The sequence below is a fragment of the Ascidiella aspersa genome, chromosome 1 (genome assembly GCF_963924565.1).
Source record: "Ascidiella aspersa chromosome 1, kaAscAspe10.2, whole genome shotgun sequence".
In the NCBI taxonomy this organism is placed as follows: Eukaryota; Metazoa; Chordata; class Ascidiacea; order Phlebobranchia; family Ascidiidae; genus Ascidiella; species Ascidiella aspersa.
The window spans coordinates 29,904,432-29,928,197 of record NC_139447.1 but is presented as its reverse complement, the minus strand read 5'-3'; the positions used below and the strand labels follow the sequence as shown (position 1 = coordinate 29,928,197).

General features: G+C 36.2%; 3 protein-coding genes and 1 pseudogene across 3 annotated transcripts; 1 reads left to right on the top strand and 3 right to left on the bottom strand.

Moving 5' to 3' along the window:
• The first annotated feature begins 965 nt into the window (after positions 1-965).
• LOC146169676 (solute carrier family 22 member 4-like) lies at positions 966-1,940 on the top strand. The gene is made up of 2 exons (XM_083386906.1): positions 966-1,206; positions 1,516-1,940. Exons 1-2 carry the CDS (start codon positions 966-968, stop codon positions 1,938-1,940), a joined length of 666 nt encoding a protein of 221 aa, XP_083243032.1.
• A 6,318-nt stretch (positions 1,941-8,258) lies between these two features.
• LOC146169675 (solute carrier family 22 member 4-like) lies at positions 8,259-8,874 on the bottom strand (annotated as a pseudogene).
• A 5,785-nt stretch (positions 8,875-14,659) lies between these two features.
• On the bottom strand, positions 14,660-15,691 carry LOC146169674 (organic cation transporter protein-like). The gene is made up of 2 exons (XM_083386884.1): positions 15,406-15,691; positions 14,660-15,210 (listed from the first exon to the last, which is right to left on the bottom strand). The coding sequence occupies exons 1-2, from the start codon at positions 15,689-15,691 to the stop codon at positions 14,660-14,662; spliced, it is 837 nt and encodes a 278-aa protein (XP_083243010.1).
• A 3,157-nt stretch (positions 15,692-18,848) lies between these two features.
• On the bottom strand, positions 18,849-20,141 carry LOC146169673 (organic cation transporter protein-like). Its single transcript, XM_083386874.1, has one exon. The coding sequence runs from the start codon at positions 20,097-20,099 to the stop codon at positions 18,849-18,851; it is 1,251 nt and encodes a 416-aa protein (XP_083243000.1). The 5' UTR covers positions 20,100-20,141.
• Between the last annotated feature and the right edge of the window lie 3,625 nt (positions 20,142-23,766).

The window sequence follows — 23,766 nt, the reverse complement described above, 5'->3', positions numbered from 1 at the left end:
CCTTCCTTCAGATATTAGGGCTTTGACCACTATGTTAACGCGCCAAGCTCTCAAACTCAGTTATCGAAGTAACACACTGGCGTTTGAAAAATGCTTTAACAACATAGACGTAACTATAGCAGATATAAATATGTGACGTAATGGTGTGTGCTATCTTAACAGCTATTTATCCAAGACTAATAGGTTAAATGCTTGATTAGAGTTTGGTTCTAGATGAAAATATAAAAGATGTTTTTGTACTATGTAACATATATGACTTATTCAATTTAGGCAATAAAATCTAGAAAAGGATGGATTTGAAAGACTTAGGTTACTATGAAAGGCGTTTAAGCCTAATTCTGTTTTTGTCGGCCATTCCAAATGGATTGACAAACTTTCAAGTTCTAATTTTGCAGTTTACACCACCCCACAGATGCGACGTATTAAAAGGAACAAATGTTGAATCGAAATCACTTAACTACACCTATCAAGAGAAAGTTGTTACAAAGGAGGAAATGCTTAATTTAACAATACCTTGGGAAACGACGGGTGGCAAAATGATACAAAGCAAGTGTTTTAAGTTTGACTACCTTAACATTTCCCAAGACACCAAAACACTGATGCCCTGTGAATCAATGTATTTTAAAGGAGTCGAGGTTTCTGCGGTTACTGAATTCAACCTCGTGTGTGATAGAGCGTGGCTGAGGCCTCTCCTAACATCACTCCAGTTTGTCGGTATGATAGTCGGAGCTCTAACTAGCGGATACATTGCTGACCGATTTGGAAGACGTCCGACATTTCTCATGTTTACCGCTTGGCAGTTTATTGCCGCTTTTATTTTGAGTTTTTCTACCGGCGTTGGGTCATATGCATTATTTTTTCTGTTAAGCGGTGTAGGAAACTTAGTAAACTATAACGTTGCCTCTGTAATAGGATCCGAAATGATATCTAAAAAATATCGCCTATGGATATATTTTGTTGTTCTCATGGGATATTCGGTGGGATACATGACACTAGCCCCATTAGCTTACTGGTTGCGTAATTGGCGTTGGTATCTAAGATTCTGCGGATTAATTGGTGTTCTTTATATTCCTTACTACTGGCTAATCGACGAAACTCCGCGCTGGTTGCTTGCATCTGGTAGGGCAGACGATGCAAAACTAATTTTTCAAAAGATTGCCAGACTTAACAAACGCAACTGCAGAAATGAGGATTCAGTTCTCAAAAGTAATACGCCCATTTCATTTACTGTCTTGCAAACAATAATTAATATTGGAAAGGAACCCATTTTGCTCTTTAGATTCTCTATTACGACCTTTATCTGGTTTAATATAGGCTTCATGTATATTGCTCTTGGCTTAAACACCAATAATTTAAGTGGAAACCGTTTTATAAATCTGTTTCTTTCCAGCCTGTCAGATGTTGCAGGATGCTTTCTCTTCTTGTTGTGCGAACGCAAGCTGGGTAGAGTTAACTCGTATATTTTTCCGACAACCCTCTTTGGACTTTCCATGATTATAACTTGCTTTGTGCCAGAGAGTCAAGTGGTAATTCTCATATCGCTCAATATGTTTGGCAAGACTATGGTGTCATCTGCCTTCGCCATTATTTACGTTCATGTTTTGGAAGTGTTCCCAACCAAAGCCAGACAAACCGTGTTGTTTGTTGTCGTGGCAGCCGGGAAAGTTGGTGCAATTCTGGCACCGTTCCTCATTTATGTCGGTGAAGAAGGCGACATTTTAATCCCCACTTTAATTGTTGCAACCCTAGTCTTGCTAAGTGCTATTGGTTGCGCGTTTTTGCCCGAGACCAAAGGAGTCCCGCTTCCTCAAACAGTAGAAGAAGCAAAGGCAATGCCTCGAAAGCGATGGTGCGCTTCGGGCCAATCTGCTGGCTATCCGAATTTGCAAGTGTCACCAGAAATGAATCTGATGAAAAACGTTAAAGGGCAAGATATATAATGGTTTGTCGTTTCGATCCATCAGCTGCTTCTTATCAAATTCCAATAAGCCTTCAATGTATATATGTATATATATATATATATATATATATATATATGTAAAAATCGAGGGGCAGTGATTCGTGCGTATTTTTTTTTCATTTCGAAAATTATATTAAACGATAGATCATATTTAAGTTCAAGCGTGGACTAATGTAATACGCTAAAAACTTGTGTTTGTTGTAATATTTACCATCTTGCATTGTTAATCCTTTGCCTTCTTATATACCGCAAATATATTGATGTGCAGCAAATCGAACACTCTGGCGTCATCGATTTAAACGTTGAGCTTTTATTCATGAACAACTTACATTAACTAATCTATGGATTCCTTATCAATATATATATTTCGATCAAACCCAGCTGAAGTGATGCTGACCAACGATTACGGTACACATGCACGTACACTCGTACAGTATATTAACATACCAGATGCCGATAATTAAAATGATTTAAGTTGTATTACTTGACAACAATAATGAAAGCGAACATAAAAATCATTTGGTCTAATTCCGAATGGCGATAAAAAAATATATTATTACGTCATAGACGAGTAATAGAATAATTTTTCGTAATTAGCTTTTTGACTACAACGAAGGCGCAACAAGTAAGATTCACGAAACTGAATAGCAAAAGCTTTCGAAATCATTGAGTTTTGAATAACTGCGGCAGGTATCTTTGAAAGGGTACTGCACAGTGTACAACGCATCTGTGCGACTTTTTAAATTCTTGTCATATCGCCACAGACCACCTGTGCAGTCGTCGCGGACCACCAATAGTCCGCGGAACACAATTTGAGAAACCCTGCAGTACAATCCTCATTGGGAAAATTACCCTTTCCATATTTATTGTGTTTAAAACTATTTATTGTGCCTTTACCAAGGCGCTACACACATAATTAAAAACGGCCTATTGTTCAAATTTAAAAATGTAATTTTTTGTTTGTGCAATATTCGTTTAGCAAAATACTCTGTCATGCCCGATTAGGCATCCTTATTAATAATCGTTTTGGTAAAGTGAAGGGTCGTCTGTTATATAGATTACTATTGATATGTCCACCCCGATCTGAACAGTCGTAAGGCATGTGCAATGTGCATTCCTTTAATCAGGATCGGCAACCTTTTCCCGGGCCTGATCGAAACTTAGAAAGGTATCGGCGGGCCGTAATAAATTAAAACTGATAATTAAGTTTTAGGCATTTCATTAAAACAACTGCTATTCAGGGATGGACCTAGTTTTTTTGCATTTGAAAATCACCTAACTAGCCTACATTTGAAGAGAAGACGGAAAGATTTGCGTTTGTTGGATAAAATTCTAGGCAACACAGCGTCATCCATATCCATGACCACATTAAAAAGTTGTAAATAAAAACGAGTAATTTGAATACGGTTAAACTCCATGTATTAATGTTTGTATTTAATATACGCAATGAACTAGTGTGAAGCATAATAAATGGAACTTAGAATGAAGTACCAAATTGGCGAAACTTCTATTGATAGTTACAAGTTATGTACGGTGCCTTAGAGATGAAAAGATTTTCTAGAAAGGCAAACATACTAATAAAAGACTAACTAGAATTTTAACATTAAAGTATTTACAATATACGGCCTCTTGCCTCGTTTGTAAAAGCAGTGACGGGCCGGATGATTTACATTGGCGGGCCGCGGGCCGTAGGTTGCCGACCTATGCTTTAGTTTAATCAGTAGCTCCAAACCTTTTTACAGTATTTTTTTATAATCAGATTGTGTTAGAACGCAAAAAAACAATGGTATTTGAAACTTTAATGTACGAGAAAAGACAAACTAGATCTGCTGTGTCATTTATAACTGAAAATTACCAGGTTTTAGATTGAAATTTAAAACGAAAATTTTAAAATTGAAATTTTAAAATATAAAAAATCTGGTTAGTTGATTAAGGCTTGTCTAAACATGCTGTCAGCAAATCACTTCAGAAATTCGAATCTTTTAATTTTTGTTTTTTGCATTTATACTAAAATCTAAGGAAAAAAATCGAAGATGTTTGTTCAAATGGTGATTTAGATATTATATAGGACTGACTGATAAAGGTAATTCACCCTAATCACCCTAGCGAATTTAAAAAAGGTGTGTTTGGTAGGTTCCAGATTCAGTAAAGCTTCATATCAGACGGTTTTCGCTGGCCGATGTTGTATTCAACATGCATCACTTTCCTTGGTTTGCAACATTTCCAAATTTATAATGGAGTGTTGCTCTTTCAGCAGAATATATAATAGATCGACGCAACAATAGCTTATTTCATTTCCAAATTTGTTCAGTTTCTTCCGTTGCACTAACATTTCGTGGTCGACTGGTTAAGGCAGTGGTTCTCAAACTTTTTATGTTGTGACGCCTCTGGAAAAGTTTTCTGGACTTGCGACGCGACCGAAAATAAAAGTTAATGAGAAAACTTATTATTTAAGTTATTTTATTGATACAACAACAAAAGACAATGCATATTATTTAATGTGACGTGTGGGCTTGTTTCTTTTTACAAAGTTCATTGAATCTTGGGAGAAGTTTTGAAATTGCCACACGCATTTCTCTTTCTGTGTTAATTCGTGATCGATATTTGCTTTTACCACGGGCCAAAGCAGAAAATCCTGCTTCACATAAATACAACGAGGCGAATGGGATAAAAATTCGTAGTGCACCAAAGCTGGATAATCGGCATTCATTGAAATCCAAAAGTTGACCGATTTCCTGAATTAAACGTCAATGTAGGCTTATTTTTCTTGTGCAGTAAAATAAGGTAGTGGGTTGGACAAAAGGGTAACGAATCCATTCGTAGTTCGAAAAAATTTCGGGGAAGTATTTTGAAAATTTCGACTCGAGCTTGGACAAATATTGCCCAAATATGCTTTGCAAATTTAAAGGCAGCGTCATACTTCTTATCAAGCAAATTGAACTTTCTCTTTTCAAGCAAATTGAAAGTAAGAGTATTGAGAGCATCCAGACAGGTTTGCTTTGTTATAAGCTAACTTGAAATTACACAATGTTACTGCTGTATAAAAGGCGATTGTCGCGTAACAATGCATTAATAAACATGCAAGGAATTAAAACTTTTAAACAGTTAATTCAAATCTATTAAACAGCACTTAAAGAACAATTTTAGTCCAACTGATTTTCGAACAAGTTTTAAAACTACACTTAACCCCATTTTATAAAATAAACTGAGTTCAGCAACGAAACGGAACTATTCTGCGACGCCCTTGGGAAAATAAAACGACGCACAGTTTGAGAACCACTGGGTTAAGGCATTGTTAAACCAGTTGGCAACATAACCGGTTAGGGCTGGGTGGGCAATTCATTATTGATAGCTTAAACAAAAGGTTTTCCAAGTTAGGCGGAGAAGCGTATTTTTTTACTCAACCGTTACTCTTCTTGGCACATAATACTTTGTTTCTGTTGTTAGAAAATAGCTTACATGGCTTAGCCAGGAAATTTAGCCAAGAGGATAAGCGAGAGTACATTATTATACGATGTTGTTAACTGATATAGTTTAGTTTTGTTTGGAAAATGCACTTTATAAATGGTTATATGCTAATCATAGTTTTCCGAGCCAATATAGATAAGAGGTTGCGGTCCACTAACCGCAATTAATTATTTTGATTTCGTTAGATTGAACAAAACATTAACAATGAATCATAAGTAGGGCGATTATTTCTCGAATTTTTTTTTTAATTTTGTTAAAATTTACACGTTCGGTCAAAATTTGTCAAAACTTCTTCAAGTCAAAATCGATTAAAAATGCACATAAATCTCTTAAAAAATAAAAAAAAACTATCAGCTTTTTTAAACTGTCGCTCAGTAAAAATTATGCTATTATCAACGACATTTTAAATGTATTATATCTTCTTTAGAGAAATATATTGCACACAATATGCTTGCAGAATTAACCACCAGACCTATAGTTTATCGCATTAGGTTCAGCTCGAACTGCGCTTTTGCATTAAATATTTGTTTATTCTTTTTTTTGGAGAATTGTATTAAACAGTATGTGCTGTTTTTTTACGCTTGGCATTTGCAACAAAAAATTGATTTTTGCGTTTTTAACTGTTTACACCAGGGTTCGGCAACAATTTTTGCACTGCAGACCGGTCAAAAACTAGGATTTTATCACGGACCGGCCTTCAAAAGCAAATTTCCAGCGAAGGAAATTAATACATCATTTTTAATGAGAACTTTAAGCTTGTTTTGCCGCTTAGCGCAGAACATTTAGCCAAGATGATAAGCGAGAGTAGGCCATTATACGATGTTGTATTCAGATTAAAAAAAAATGCACTATAAATGGTTATATGTTAATTATATTTTCCAAGCCAATATAGATGAGGGGTTGCTGTCCACTAAACGCGATGAATTATTTTGATTTCGGTAGAGCGAAACTTCTATTGGTAGTTACAAGTTATGTACTGCGCCAATTAGGGCTAAAACGATTCTCTAGAAAGGCAAACATACAAGTAAAAACCTCACTAAAATTTTAACATTCAACTATTTGCAATATAGTGTCTCTTGCCTCGTTTGTAAAAGCGGTGGCGGGCCGGATGATTTATATTGGCGGGCCGCGGGCAGTTGGGTAAGACATCGGCAAACGGATCTTGATGGAGCGCTGAACATTTTGGAGCGGAGCGCTACATTTTTTGCATTTACGCATAGTTGCGCATAGTTACAAATAGGCTAAAAGACAATACCTCTAATGCAGCGGTTCCCGAACTGCGGTCCGCAGACCAACTGGGGTCCGCAATGATAATATAGTCTTTAGTTTTTTAAACATTCGGCATTGGAGAATTTTTTAACATTAGTCTATGTCAGTGTTTCTTAACCGTTTTTACTTGGGGGCGCACCTAGAGACGTATGAAAACGTGGCGGCGCACCTTACGAGCAATGCGAGCGCGAAATTTTTGAGGTGTACCCACATTTCACTTAAATTGCCTGCATATTTTTATTACATGGCTTTTATAGTTGCATATTTTTAAGACTTCCAGCCTTTGAGACTAAAAACTTTATTTTGTCCATTAAACTATTAATCCGATTAAGTTTGGACTTATTTCGACATGTTTTTCCTTTTGCTCGCGGCGCACCTAGCAGTCTTCCATGGCGCACCAGTGCGCCGCGGCGCGTTAAGAAACGCTGGTCTATGTTATAAACATTACTGCCATTAGTCTTTATTCATGCTTTATTATTCGATAATATAGCGTGTTTGTTGATATCTCTTTTGAAAAAAAAAGTTTGGGAACCGCTTCTCCGATATGTTGTTAAATAAAATCGATCCTTACAACACCGACCTGTATTTTCAAGAAGCGTTTGGTCTGTACAGCTTTATAGTATATTCGCGATTTACAGGCAAAGCGAAAAACAAACAAACTGGAATAATAAAGTTACTGACGTTGAAATAAAGCACAAGATTTTCAAAACAAACTCTTGCTTATGTTAAGGGTCGCTTGCGGGGCGTAATTAGGGACTATTCGGGAAGATTTTGATGTTCAAACGTTTATAGTAAATATAGCAAAACATTTTCCAAGTGCTATACTTGTACTCCGATCCAAATTAGGAGGGAAATACAATTTTCAGAACTTGAGCTTAACAAATTTTTTAAACTAGGATTGTAACACGAAGTTTTTTGCACCTTTGTCGCATTTTCCACAAAACCCCCATTTTGCTATGCACGGCTTTTGATATATGCCCATGTGACTGTGGCCAAAAAGAATGAGTTTCGGTGGTGTGCCGTCAATTATGTTTTAGCACAATAAGTTAGCAAAAAAGCACTGAGATAACGAACACAACATTTTGCTTGATGAACCACTGTATTTTGTTCAATAGACAAGAAAAAGCCAACACAAAACAACAGAATGGCGAATGGCATGATAATGTTTAGGTTAGGTTTCATACTTAATCCAACTTAATATACGACTTAAGTCAAAGCGTAACCCAAAATCGTAGGATAGAAACAATAGCATGACTGTGAAACTCACCAATCAATACAGGTACTAATGTTTGGGTGTCATTCCAACGAATTTAGTGTTCCGTTCGATTGGATTTCCTATAGATATTATTAGAGGAAAATGTATGTTTTATTGTTGTAAACAAATTGCGTTGCTGTACTTACGAACATATTGTTTGGCAACATTAGTTATTAGTGTAATGTGGTCATACATCGAATAAGATTGATATGTAAATCGAAATAATTGTAGGCGATGGGACGCATAGAAATACTAAGGCGCTACAACAAATACATTCCCTACTCGAAGTATTACTCTTTAGCGACCTCAAGCGGACCCAATCCATGTGATTCTTAACAACATCGAATGTTCAACTGACTTCCCAGAAGTGCACCATCGCTTTCTCGCCATTGCTTTTGCTTCTTCGACGGTCTGAGGCAGTGAGACTCCTTTGGTTTCGGGCAAAAATGAGCAACCAAAAGCGCTGAGCAAAACCAGAATTGCAACAATTATATAAGGTATTAAAATATCGCCTTCTTCGCCGACATGAATAAGGAACGGGGCCAGGATTCCACCGACTTTTGATGCTACTACGACAAGGAACATTACGGTTTGCCTCGCTTTTGTTGGAAACAACTCTAATATTTGAACATAAACAATGGCGAAGGAAAAAGCAACCAAAAACTTGCAAAACATATTTAGCGAAATAAGAATTGCCACTTGATCATTTGGAACGAAGCAAGTAATGATCATGGAAAGTCCAAAGAGCGTATTTGGCAGAATATAAGAATTGACCCTTCCCATCTTTTGTCCGCATACAAAGAATGTAATTCCACCGCCTAACTCTGACAAGGCCGATAAAAATATTTAAAAAACGATTTCCACTTATATTGTTGGTGCTCAAGCCCAAAGCGTAATACATAAAACCAACGTTGAACCACATGAATGCCGAAATCACAAGTCGAAACAGCAAAAAACGCTGTTTTCCAATCTTAACAATAGTTTGAATGGCTGTAAATGTTTTTTGCCTTTTACTAAATGGAAAATAATCTACAGTTTTGCCACAACTTTTGTTTATCCTGGCAATATTTTGCAAAACGGTTTTCGCCTCCCTCACCCTACCAGTTGCAAGCAACCAGCGTGGTGTTTCGTCAATCAACCAGTAGTAAGGAAGATAGAGGACGCCACTTAAGCCATAGAATCGTAGAAACCAGCGCCAATCACGCAGCCAATATGCTAATGGCGACATCAACAAGTAGCCTAACGAATATCCCATGAGTAGAACAAAATACACAAAAAGGCGATTTTTGTTCGATGTCATTTCGAAGCCTATTACAGAGGCAGTATTGTAGTTTACAAGGCTACCTACACCACTTAAAAGAAATAAAATTGCATATGACCATACCTCCGTTGCAAAACTTAAAGAAAAAACTACAATGAATTCCCAGGCGGTAAAAAACAGAAACACAGGGCGCCTTCCGAATCGGTCAGAAATGTAACCGCTAAATAGAGCTCCAATAAGTACACCTGTAAATCTAATCGATATTGTTACAGGCCTCAACCACGCCCTATCGCATACGAGGTTAAATTCAGAAACAACTGAAACTTCAATTCCATCATAGTGCATCGCTTTACAGGGAATCTTTGTTTTGTTTGTTTGAGGATAGTCAGAGGATTCGAACTGAAAACATCTACTTCTATAAGGTTTACCATCCACAGTTTCCCAAGGTATTGTCAAATTTAGAATTTGCTCACTTGCGCTGTGATTTGAGTGGCGTGTGGTTTGCAATCTTAAATAATTTTGATCCAGAACATCGCATCGGTGTGGTGGTGTGAAATGTAGAATTAAAACTTGAAAGGTTGTAAATCCATTTGGAATGGCTGACAAAAACAAAAGCAAACAGAGTCGTCTTTCATAGTATTCTAGGTTTTCCAGAGCAAACATTTTCCGTGGCACAGATTGTTAAATTGCCTATAATTATAAAAAGAGTTTACCTATAACTATAAAATTCAGTACAAACTAACACATTACCCAACCGGCTCACTTTCTCTGCGAACATTTTTATCTCAAGTATAGTAAACATACACCTTGTTGTGTCAGTATAACACATTCAAGTGCCTCGCCGCGTGCCCATTATATTCAGAACACATTTTGGCTTTCCACCATGTTAAAGTGCACAGGATGTCTTAAATCAATGATCTTAATTAAGCAGGTACAGTGTAAATAAATAAAATACAAATATGGCTTTCCACCATGTTAAAGTGCACAGGATATCTTAAATCAATAATTTTAATTTAGCAGGTACAGTGTAAATGAATAAAATACAAATATGGCTTTCCACTACGTTAAAGTGCACAGGATATCTTAAATCAATGATTTTACTTTAGCAGGTACAGTGTAAATAAATAAAATACAAATATGGCTTTCCACCATGTTAAAGTGCACAGGATATCTTAAATCAATGATTTCAATTCAGCAGGTACAGTGTAAATCAGTGTTTCTTAACCTTTTTTTACTTGGGGGCGCACCTATAGAGACGTATAGAAACGCGGCGGCGCAACTTGCGAGCGAAACGCGCGAATTTTTTGAGTTGTAGCTGTATTTCTCTTAAATTGCTTGCAATTTTTTATTATATAGGCTTTATAGTTCCATATCTTAAAAGAGACCCCAGTCTGGAGACCAAAAACGTTATTTTGTCCATTAAAGTCTTATTCCAATTAATTTTGGACTTAGCTCGATATGTTTTCTCCCTTCACTCGCGGCGCACCTAGCAACCTTCCATGGCGCACCAGTACGCCGCGGCGCACCGGTTGAGAAACGCTGGTGTAAATAAATGAAATACAAATGACTAGGATTGGAATGTTGTACAGCCCAGAACAACAAAAAACAAGTGACTTGTGTAAAATATGCTTTGCTTTTTTATAACTGATTTTAACCGAGTATAGGGAAGATAGCTACTTGCGTACAGGGACCAGTGCGCTTATCACAGTTTGAGTAGCCATCAAGCAATAATTCTAAGGCGGGTAACGTACTTATTAAACCTAATCAATAACAATATACGCCGTTTGTGGATAACAGAGTTTATTAAGTCCTATTTCTAAATGGAACTTTAAATATGAGTTTTACAATGGTTAGCTCCAACAAACTTTATAATCCAGGTCTGAATTAACTTGAGATGAGCCGTACCTGAACTAAAAAATTTAACGTTCCAACTACCTATAATATATTACTTTACAGTTCGGTAAACTATAGATTACTCACTTATTCCGCCAAAGAATATGGCGTGCAGTTTTAAAAATGTCCTACCTCAGTAACATTATATTTATAAGGTAGGCTAAGAGAAACAGTGACTTTGCCCTAAAAAATTTTACGATACATCTATAAAAGTGTAGTACTGGTCATCCTCCGATACACATGCAAGTTATGTTGTTTCCTAGGCCGCAGACTATAGAACAGGTGTTCCCAACCTTTTTACACCGTGGTCCCTTTGAAAATTTTGATAAATCAATGACCACTTTACGTCAAAATAAAAACGTCAAATAAAAAAGTAACGGGAAAAATGTTAACTATTATTTAGGCAAAACAAAAGTATCAAAAATCCAAAGATTTATTTTCCCCGGAATTTACCGTTGTTGTTTTTTACAACTTAATTGTTACTGCTAAAACGTGAAAATGGTAAATTTATTGTGACGATTTGGAAAAATATATTGGCGCCACGCGTCACACTGTGTAGGCATTTATTTAAAAAATGATTTTCACTCAATTTAACTTCTTCCAATCTTGCAAAAAAACATACAAAATGATTTTGGGTTAGGAGGTTTAGCTTATCCAGTCCAAGTATTGCATGAATGAATACACAAATTGTTAACAACTCACACAGGAAGCCTTTGAAAGACTTACTGAATCAGTCGATCGACAATGGAACCTACGCTGGCTAGAACAACAATATCCGACCATACATAGGAAATGTCGCTCGATCATCTAACCTACGAAGGCTAAGAGGTGAGCAAGTCGAGAAACAACCATGATACCTTTGCTTCAGCAACATTTCAGTAAAAAACAACAACTTCGTATATACCAAGACAATAAAAACACCATACATGTGCAATAATTTTTTACAAATTTGTAGAATTGGGATGAGAATACAACATATTATGTCTTGTCTATTCTGTACAGCTAAATTTGCTTTAGAGCATGGTATATTATATAGTTGCTGTTAATGGACAATAACTTAATGTTAGTGATTTGTAGAACAGGAGTGTGTCACCTTTTATACTGACGGGCCAAATAACTGATTGCAGATTGTACCACGCTGTTACGTTGGTTTGTTGTTATGTCAAATAAGATCGCAGGCCGGTTTTTAGTTTTTGTATTGACATTAATTAACTTATTTATTAAAGACTGAAGGAAGCGTAATAAAATGTTTATCAAATTTCTAGTCAGCGTAATGATATTGTCTGTCGTTTAAAATTTCATTAAAATGTATAGGCCTAGCTCAGTTTTGCGTCCTACAAACATTTTCGTTAATGAAATATCATAAACAGTATTTTGGAATCGTTGCGGAGATATGCCGCGGAACGGAAGAATTAAAAACTATAACATACTGAATCTGGCTTTCGAGCCGTTTCAGGCGTCCCCTGTAAAAGAGTAAAGCAATGACAAAGTGGGCGTGAGCATAATAGTTGGGCAGTATGTTATTGTCCTTATTTGCGTAGATTTGCGAATAAGAACTCAAGAAACTAAATTTGGGATTCAAATGTTTTATTAAATTCAGCCGCAAAACTACTTTTCAGAGAACCAGATGACAACAATCGTTATGATTTTTAGAAGTTAAAAACTGGAATGGCTTACACAATAAAATATAAATGTCCAATACGTGTACGTAGAGCTTTAAACACAAATTAAATATATTGTGCGACGGTGCGATTACATGTTATCATTCACACCACATGTGTTTTATTGTGTTTGCCACTATTGAGCCGGAATCAGACGACTTAAATAATGCCGTGTTATACCTATTGCTTCAGTTTCAACTGATGAAGAACTTGAGATTTATTGCTGTATTAGTTTAAACTTGTGTTTAATGGATCATTTTCTTCTGTTTTAGACATTTTGTTGCTACAAATAGCTTATCTTATTCTATGTTTTCTTTCAGGAACGGCTGACACGAAATCGCTGCTATGGCCCATATCTCGAATTTATTCTCTGATTATTTTCTGCATATACATTACATTTCATATATTATTTTAAATATTAACTAAGCTGAAACACTTTCGAAAGAAAGGGAATCTCACCCAGATAGTAAAATGTAAAAAAAAGATTCTTCTTTTTGTATTACGTGATGCTAAGACTGTTTATAAAAACAGGGATAAAACATAGAATCATCATCAGTTTCTTGAATAATGAGTTCTACTCATAAGGCGAAATATATATTTTATTTTTTTAGGCAAAGTTGTCAGATATACATGAATTTTTCATTTTTTTGATATCATTATACCAATTTTGCCTCTTCGGCTAATCGCCGGTGAATTAACACGTTTTAACACCGAATTCAGATGAAAATAAGACTTTCGCCTTTAAAATGAAATGAATAAATCCAATAGAAAATTAGGACATATTAAGTAAACACATTCAGAGAAAAATCACCATAGCTGCCATCACCGAAAAACGAAATTAATTTTGAAAGAACAAAAATAAATCAGTTAATATTATGTAAAGGTCTTGACTAGAAATTATTATTGTAGTTGGTTAAAGTATAGTATAATTTTTTATAGCAATTGAATGGTTTCTATGTTTAAGCGTCTATAACTTAAAAGTTTTCATGTTTTTTTAGAAATGTTTTTATGATTTATACCTTTTGTAAACAGTCTTAACTTCGTTGAAATATTAACCATTTAACTTTGCATTTGTGGTTTTCATGATTGCTTCAGATGCCTCCAATCGTTTTACGACACATTTGTGCAAAATGCAAATAATGAGGGGTCACAATATGTTGGGATGCTTTTAAAAGGGCCACTACTCACGAACGGCAGACAATCATTGCTTTATCTATAGTTTAACCCGATTTAAGGTTATTTTTTCATTTTTCGTTTTTTGTAATCCTGTTGTATGATATTTTAGTTATAATAGTTAAATGTTGCATATAATTTTCCGATTTGGAACCAGCGAAATATTTCAACTGATCTTCCTGTCTCAAAGTGCACTTTCTGAAATATAACTACAAAAATTTAATCGTCTATATATAAAGCTTTATTTTGGTGTACACTTTGAAACGGTTATACTGAGAAGTTTTGTCACTTATCATTATTACCAAGTAATAAAGTATTTGAAATTATCCAGAGTTTTTACAATTTCACTTATGGCTTTAAAAGTTTTTAGTAGGATATATATTGACAACCATAGTGCAAAAGTCATTGTGGTCGAATCCCGAATCAAAATCACCATATTAAAAGAATGTGGCAAACAACATAGCATGGAAATATGTAGAAATACAAATTTATTAAAGTTTTACTTCTGTACAAAACATTGTCTCTTGTCCGAAAATATATAAGCTATACTAGAAAAAGTATACATGCTTGCAATGCATAGGCCAAAGCGTCAAATAATTAAAGCTAAACATAACGAAAAATATCGTATCAATATTACGATTGACTCGCTTCAAAAGTCGATTGATATCAATAGTTAAATAATTATTCGTTGGCCATCAACTGGACAAATTTGCTAAAGATCATGAGTTGACAATACATTGATCGCTATCTTCTTTTATAGGGTGCGTTTCTTCTGGTGATATTTCCAGCGTGGGCTGTTGCGATGAATGCGACGAACCACACCAACGCTTTCTTGGCATTGCTTTCGCTTCTTCGACGCTCTGAGGCAGCGGTACACCTTTGGTTTCGGGCAAAAGCGAACAACCCAAAGCGCTTAGCAAAGCCAGAGTGGCAATCGTTAAATAAGGGATTATAACGTCCCCTTCTTCGCCCATGTAAATCAAAATCGGGGCTACAACTCCACCGATTCTTGATGCCGCGATGACAATAGATAGCACGGTTTGCCTTGCCTTCGTTGGAAACATTTCCATGATGAGCGCATAAACAATGCTGTATGCCGTGACCACCATTAGCTTGCCGAACATGTTAAGCGTTATAAGAATAAGAACTCGACTCTCTGGCACAAAGCAAGTTAGGATCATAGAAAGTCCGAAGAGCGTTGTTGGCAGAATGTAGGTGTTGACTCTTCCCAGCTTACGTTCACATAATATGAAGAGAAGACCTCCACCAACTTCCGTTAAGCTGGATAGAAATATATTTAAAAAACGATTTCCACTCAAATTATTTGTATTATAGGCCAAAGCATAATACATCAAACCCAAGGTAAACCACATAAAAAATGAGATGCCGAGTCGAAATATTAAAATGGGTTCCTTTCCAATATTAAGAATGGTTTGGAAAGCAGTAAACGAATTTTGCAATTTACTTTTAAGAAGGTAATCCACATCTGCTCCGTCCTGATGATTAAGTCTGGCAATTTTTAGCAAAATACGTTTTGCCTCATCCACTCTACCTGTGGCGAGCAACCAGCGCGGTGTTTCGTCGATTAACCAGTAATAAGGAATATAGAGAAGTCCAGTCAATCCACAAAATCGTAGAAACCAACGCCAATCGCGCAACCAGTAAGCTAATGGGGCTAGCATCATGTATCCTAATGTATATCCCATGAGAAGAACGAAATACATCCACAGGCGATATTTCTTGCTTGTCATTTCGGCACCTATAATCGACGCAATATTAAAGTTGACCAGATTTCCAATTCCGCACAATAAGAACAGAAATCCGTATGACCAAACCTCTGGGGCAAAACTCAACATAAAAACCAAAGTAAACTGCCAAGCGGTAGAAACAAGGAAGACTGGACGTCTACCAAATTTGTCCCCAAAATATCCGCCAGCCAAAGATCCGATCATCATTCCGGCAAATTGCACCGACGTTAATACAGGCCTCATCCACGCTCGATCACATACGAGATTAAATTCAGTAACTGCTGAAACCTCGATTCCGCCATAGTACATCGACTTACAAGGAATCGTTGTTCGATTTTCTTGAGAACTATTAAAGGATTCGAACTGGAAACACTTGCTTCTTGATAGCTTTCCGCTTGCCGTAACTTCCCATGGTATTGTAAAATTCAGAACATGCTCCTTCGCAACAATCTCACTCCGATAGGTGTAATTAACTGATTGATGTCCAACAACAGTACCTTCCTTCAAAACGTCGCATCTGTGTGGCGGCGTAAACTGCAAAATTAGAACTTGGAAGGTTGTGTATCCGTTGGGAATCGACGACAGAAACAAAATCAGGCATAGACGTTTCTCGTAATATCCAAATTTCCGTTCAACGTTCATCATCGTCTCATATATATTTCAAATATTTTACATCAGTAAGACAAAAAAGTTAAATGTCACCGCTTCGATTTGTCAAAGAATTTGCCCACCTCGCGTATATTAATCGATGGAAAGACGAATAGCTTTATTCATACACTTTTCATTTTAAACATAGTACAGTTTTGCTTGCTGTCTTGTAAGCTTTTTCAAAAGATTTGCCAAGACCAATATTTGACATGGCTTTCTAAAATGCATAACACGTCGTCACTGGGTTTCTAAATTTTTAAATCGAAAACCGCCCAGGGGTAAAACAAGTAAGGCATCTGGAGAGCGCTTCAGGTCTAAGTAAGACAAAGCACGTCCGACTGAAAACAATTTTCTGCTAATAGAAGCTGGCTATAAGATCAAATTGTCCTGCCGTCATTTAGTATTTTAAATTACCACTAATGGTCTATGCTCTATATCAGGGGTGTTCAAATGATTTTTGCCATGATCCACCACAGCCAAACCTGACAACATGATGATCCACCAAATACGAATAGTAAACATATTGGACACGCTTTAATTTTTATGGTGCTTTTATTTATGTAAACGCGACAAGCGTATAGCTAATCTTGTTTAGTGTTTGTTAACGTTTGTAAGTCAGGGCGCACGTGGCGAGCGAAGCAAGCGCGATTTTTTTTAGGTATACCGGCATTTCTTTTAAATTTCTTGCAAGTTTTTATTACATTGCCGAAAAAACAAAATGTTAAAAAATATATGTCCAACATTTTTTAATGCGTTTTCCATTAACGGTAACAAAGCGCTGATCTAGTTCAAAAGACCGCATCAAAACGTAAACAAACCGGACGTAGAAAGATGATTCGCGCGAAGCGGGAAAATTTTTCGCACTTACGAGTTAAAATAGTCAAAAAGTATTTGAAATGGACTCGTATCTAGTTTGTCAAAGAGGCGGCGGGCCGAATGAATTACATTGGCGGGGCGTATCCGGCCCGCGGGCCGTAGGTTGCCGACCCCTGTTTTAGACTTTGGGTCTTACAATAGCATCGAATTGGGGCTTTCTGTCGCTGACTGATATCTTCAAACACTCACAAAGATTAGCATTTGGGAGTCTCGTTCTATGCTTGATTTTTTACAAAATTTATTAACACTGACAATTGGTATTCACATGAAAACACAGTAGAAAGTTTATTTTTTTAAGACTATTAGAAGATCCGCACAAAACGCTGAAAAGATCCGGATCCGGATCGCGATCCGCCATTTGAAAATGACCGCTCTATATGTTATGTAATGTTGAAAAGGGTGAAGGGACCAAAGCAGATTTTTATCATTTGGTTTATAGTTGCCGTTTTCATTGTATTAACTCTCCACCTGTCACCGTATTTATTTTCTTGCTCACTTATCGGTATTGTTTAAAACTTGTTGGCTATTGTTATCTTGTCAGCGTATAGGCCTACAAGTTCGCCAAAACATACCTTAACTTTAATTTGTTTTCTTACTGAATGATCAGAGCTAACTCGTGTATGGTGGCCATGACTGCCATCCTGTTTTTTTTCAATTTAACAAAAAAAAAAATAATTTAAAAAAAAAAAAAAATTTAAAAAAAAAAAAAAAATTATTGAAAAATTCGACGTGGCCCAGGACTGCCATTCCCATATAAAACGCATTACGGTCGGACCATCACTGCCAATCATAGAATACCTTCTTTTGTGTGCTGTTAAGTTCCAAGCCAGCGCATGGAGGTTTGCCACTTAGTCTTTTAGGCCTTCTGGTGGGATTCACCAAAGGGAAGTTGGCAGCTCGAAATTCTTTGCGTAATATCTCCAGAAGTAAACAAGATATCGATTAGAAATTTTTACACATTACTCAAAGCAACCGAACTTAGCCAGCAATCAGACTTTTTTTTTAAAAATAACAATTATATATTTACGAATGTTTTTTTTTTCAGTAAATTTTTTTTTTTCTTTTTTTTTTGAATTTTTTTGTTTTCTTTTTTAAATTATTTTTTTTTTTCGTTAAATTGAAAAAAAAAACAGGATGGCAGTCATGGGCCACCATACTCGTGCTAGAAGCGTTATTTTAATCTTGTTTCGTCCAGTTTTGTTTTGCTATGTTTATTAATTATATACCGATGTCCTAAGTCAAAACCATAACAACGTTGTAGTCTGACCGTCAACAAAAAAACAAAACAAGTGTTATACTGCGTGACAGTTTTAATAAACGTACAGTATAGTGTGCCTCCAGGAGTGACACATAACAATCCACATTAATAATACTACACATTCGATTAAATCATTTATAACATATATACATATTATAAATCACACAAATACTTAGGCATCAGTTTATCGCTGATCAGCACACCATGCGAAATAACATTCGGCAAATACTGAATAAAATTCACTTATACTTAATTTTTGAAAATAAAATTTTACGATTTTAAAGTGCTCTTTAAATGATTATACTATTTGCAGTTTAACAAGTGCACACACTGCATTTCATTAACGGCATAACATGTCAAAAACCAAATATTTTTGCTCTATATTTGCTGCTGCTTGTCTTCAAGCGGGTGCATTTCGTCAGGTGACTGTGACGTTGAATGTCCAGCACTCTGACACCACCATCGCTTTCGTGGCATTTCTTTTGCTTCTTCGACTGTCTGCGGCAGCGGCAATCCTTTGGTTTCTGGCAAAAACGCACAGCCAAAAGCTCCTGTAAAGGCCAGGGTGGCAACGATTACAGAAGGGACTAAAATGTCCCCTTCTTCGCCGACGAAAATTAAAATCGGTGCTAAAACTCCACCGATTCTTGACGCCACGATGACAGTAAACATAACCGTTTGCCGTGCTTTGGTTGGAAACAACTCTGCGATATGTGTATAAACAATGCCGTACGATGTGGCGACCATGAGCTTCACAAACATGTTCAACGATATAAGGACTGTAACTTGATTCTCCGGCACGAAGTAAGTTATAATAATGGAAATTCCGAAAAGGGTTGTCGGTAAAATGTAAGTGTTAACTCTTCCTAGCTTTCGTTCGCACACTAAGAAGAGAAGACCGCCGCCCACTTCCGTTAAGCCCGATAAAAATATATTTAAAAACCGGTTTCCACTCAGATTATTCGTATTGAACGCCAGGGCATAATACATCAAACCAAGCGTAAACCACATGAAAATCGAAATGCCAAGTCTCAGCAGCAAAACGGGCTCCTTTCCAATCTTAACGATGGTTTGAAGAGCTGTGAATGATTTCTGCGTCTGGCCTTTAGGAAAGTAATCCACATTTGTTTGACAATTATTATTCAGTCGTGCAATCTTTTGCAAAGTATCTTTGGCTTCACTTACCCTACCAGTGGCAAGCAACCAGCGTGGTGTTTCGTCAATTAACCAATAGTAGGGAATATAGATAAGTCCAGTTAAGCCACTGAATCGTAGGAACCATCGCCAATCACGAAACCAATAAGTTAATGGCGACAGCAGCATATAGCCTACAGCAAATCCCATAAGAAGGACAAAATACATCCGCAGACGATATTTGTTGGTTGTCATTTCAGATCCAATAACGGAAGCGATATTGTAGTTCACCAGGTTTCCTATGCCGCATAATAGAAACAAAAATGCGTATGACCAAACTTCGGGCGCAAAACTTAACAGAAAAACGGCAATAAACTGCCAAGCGGTCGAAATTAGAAATACCGGGCGTCTTCCAAATCTGTCGCCGAGATATCCACTAATTAATGATCCGATTGTCATTCCAGCAAACTGAACCGATGTAAATACAGGCCTCATCCACGCTCTATCACATACGAGGTTAAATTCAGTAACTGCTGAAACCTCGATTCCTTCGTAGTACATCGATTTGCAAGGAACCGTTGTTTTATTTTCTTGAGAACTATTAGAATATTCGAACTGGTAACACTTGCTTCTGGACCATTTTGTCGTTGAGGTATTTTCCCATGGTATTGTCAAGTTAAGAACATCTTCTTTTAAATCAATTCCACTTTGATTGGAGTGTGCCAAAGCACGTAGTTCACCAGTACCTTCATTCAGAACGTCACATCTGTGTTGTGGTGTGAATTGAATAATTAGGACTTGAAAAGTTGTAAATCCATTTGGAATCGACGACAAAAACAAAAGCAAACAGAGTCGCTTTTCATAGTAACCCAGCTTTTCATGATCTACCATTCTATGCAATTATAGTTAAATATTAGACTACTCCAATGCTAAACACTAACAAAACGAAAGAAGATCAAAGTTATGATCTACAAATGTCCAAATGCAAAGATAGGCTTGTTCGTTTGTATGACCACTGTTTGCCAAATTGCTATAGGCCAATGGTTCTCAAGTATGGGTATAGGTAAAAACAAGCTACGGGTAAATACGGGTCGCTCAGGTACAAATTAATATCTGTCAAATATTGGACTGTAAAATTAACCAGTGGACTTTTTTCTTTCTAGTTAAATTTGACCCATCCCAACATAGACTGAACTATTGCATCATACGCATTTATTTTGTTTCATATTTGTAAACTGAATTATTGCCTAATAAGCAGTTTTTGAGTCACTTCCTTTAATAAATCATCTTTCATGACAGGGGCCAGCAACCTTTTCCCAGTCGCAAGCCAAAACCAAACACATTCTCGGCGGACTGTAATAAACTTAGATTTGCAAATTTTGTTCGCAAAATCTGTAAGGCAAAAATAATAAAAATCAGGGAAGGGCCCAGGATTTGTATGCAGTTGAAAAACGTTTAATTTTAATAAAGAAGAAGCCGCTAAAGCAGTGGTAAGCAAACTTTTTTTGACGCGGCCTAAAGTACTCCTTTCAGGCCTATTGAAGGCCCACTACACTTTTGGCTAAATAGATTCTAGTATAAAACTTATAAAAGTACACAAAAATTAAGTAAATATACGCGCGAAGCGTAAAGTTCTGCGTTTACATATACAGTTAAAGTTGGAAAAATAGTATAGTTTGACTGCATGCACTCTCACATTTGGTGTGCGGGCCTGAACCTGATACACAGCATTCACAGCACATTTTAACAGTTTTTTTCGGTGGTAGTTCACATTTGTATGGAATTACTTCCGCTTTGTGCTTTCGTCAACCATCGAATTTTGTTAAGAATTGTTGACTCAAAATTATGAACTACCTCGTAATTAACTGTTACTAGCTACCACAGCAATTGTTCCATGGTTGTTTTAAAACCTTAGCACAACAAAAGACTATCGTTTAAGGCGATTTTAATGGTGAAGAAACTAGAATTTGCTTTACGATCCAAACGACCGTTGGCGGTAATTTAAAGTAAATCGCTTCCTGTCTCACTGTGGTTATTCTAATAAACTAAATATTTACATGTTAAAAGGAGGCCTAAACTTGAAAACAATTAATAAGTTTTAATATTCCAACAAATACCTAAGCGGAGATATAAAGTTACAAAACGGTTAGAATGACGTCAACGGTAGTTCTAGTGTTAAACCAATATTTCCTAAAAGGTTAAAAATTTCTCAAACAAAATATAGGTAACAATTTTGTAACATTTCAATTTTATTGCTCAAATTTTTCCTTTCATAGGTTGAAAATTATTCGCCCAAATGACATCACATAAATACAGCCCTATTAAAATCACTCCAAAATATATATAAAAACAATAAAATCGTGGCGCTTTCCCTGAGCGTGGTTGCGGAAAGTGTACAAGTTGTGTGAATTGAATATGTGGACTGCGCTGATCTCTGCTAATGTTTTGCCTTAATATGCTTTTGAATAGCCATACTTTTGGTCCATGTAACAAGCAGCATAATAAAAAGGCTGTTTGATCTTTTCAACTAATTTAAAACTGAATTGTTTTTTGTTTTTTTCAATGTTCATGTTATTTGTATATAAAACAAAACAAAATTAAATTCCTCTTTCGCCGCTAAAAAGTAGGCCGGGGGCCTACAATACAATTCGGTAATATGGCCTATGTAGTATATTCCGGAAAATGCTATTATAATGGAGTCTACAACGCATGTCATTCTCACACTTACTAAAATTCAAGCCTCTCAATAGCTAAAAAGAACTTACAATGAAATAAAGCTAAAGTAGTCTGCATTTTTTTTTTTTACAAACGCCAAACGGTCATGACATCGCACCTACACTGCACATATAGTTGTCCTTCTTAGGCTGCGAAACGTTTGTACAACTCAATGTGGGTGGCACTCAACAAAATTTGGCAATCCCTTCATCGAAGTGATATCAAATTACTACATTAAAAGCTATGACCTTATTTAGGCAAATCTTTGACTAGTGTTTCAGGTTTTTGGTTTTTACACGGTAAAGCTGCATTCATAGGCGTAAGTAATCTGTGTCCTTCTGATTTCTATTACTGATGCGGATATTCCTCAATCGAGTGTATGCGAAAAGCATACCATTTATAACTGAAACTAAAGATGGTGAAAACAGGATAATAACTCTTTAGGTTTTGTCGGTGATTGGCATATTAAGTGTTTTACAATAATACTTTCATCAAATTTCGTCGAAACTATGCTACATTTTAATCTAACTATATTTTTTAAAATCCTATTTTACATCAGTTTAAATTTGTTAAGATCCAAATGAATCATCATTTGTTGGTTGGTGAACAAACACATGTAAGAAGAGGTATTTTAGATTCAAAAGGCGTTGACAATAAAATAACTCTTGGTGTATACATAAAGGCCCCGCATATTTTTGTCGCCTAGACGTTTTCTATGGGCATGTCAAAGTACGTCCATTGTAAAATTTTGTCAACATAAAATATATCATCTCGGATATATCTTATAAACTATGGGCCTCTTAAAACTCTTAAATTGAGTTCCAAACTACAAAACACAAAGTCGCAATATACTCTTGATACTGGGCGGGATCGCTTTTTTTTAAGGTTGTGCAGATTTAGACAAGATTTTGTAAAAACGTTAAAAATTGTGAGTCAACCTATTATCCAAACGTGCAACAAAGACAAATATGAAAATAAAAATCGTTTTTTTTTAATTAAATCTATTTTGGTACGGTAATAAAGTCTCCAATAAGTTTCTGACCTGCCACAGTCGTGTGCTCCACTACTAGCTGTTCAAATGAATCACTAATGAAACGTTCCTGAACGGGCTCGCCTGTTCTGTGTACCGAAATTGCTTCGCGCCACAACAAATACGAACCACAAGGGACTAGCAAGTAGTTTAGTGAATCTCAAACACCTAGGTAATCTGTAATCAACAATACATTGCCGAGGAAAGATCGCCACTAAGGTTTTATAACCAAATATAAAGGAGTTGTTTTTATGTTGTTTAGCAAATTTCTTCTTAAAAAAGTACAATTTATAAAACAATGGTTGCGAAATACGTGACGAAATTTTATTTTCAGTTCCAATACTTCAACGTGTAAATTATCAACAAAAAAAATGCTGACCGGCGTTAAACATTGCTTCACTGTATCGAAGCTGAACC

Excerpts from the sequence above, each read along its gene's own strand:
- LOC146169676 (XM_083386906.1), top strand. The coding sequence starts at position 966 with ATGGGATATTCGGTGGGATACATGACACTAGCCCCATTAGCTTACTGG. Across the intron at positions 1,207-1,515 it reads TGAGGATTCAGTTCTCAAAA|AGAGTCAAGTGGTAATTCTC; the intron begins GTAATACGCCCA and ends GCTTTGTGCCAG.
- LOC146169674 (XM_083386884.1), bottom strand. The coding sequence starts at position 15,691 with ATGACAAGCAAGAAATATCGCCTGTGGATGTATTTCGTTCTTCTCATG. Across the intron at positions 15,211-15,405 it reads TGTGGATTACCTTCTTAAAA|TTGGTGGAGGTCTTCTCTTC; the intron begins GTAAATTGCAAA and ends GCTTAACGGAAG.
- LOC146169673 (XM_083386874.1), bottom strand. The coding sequence starts at position 20,099 with ATGAGGCCTGTATTTACATCGGTTCAGTTTGCTGGAATGACAATCGGA.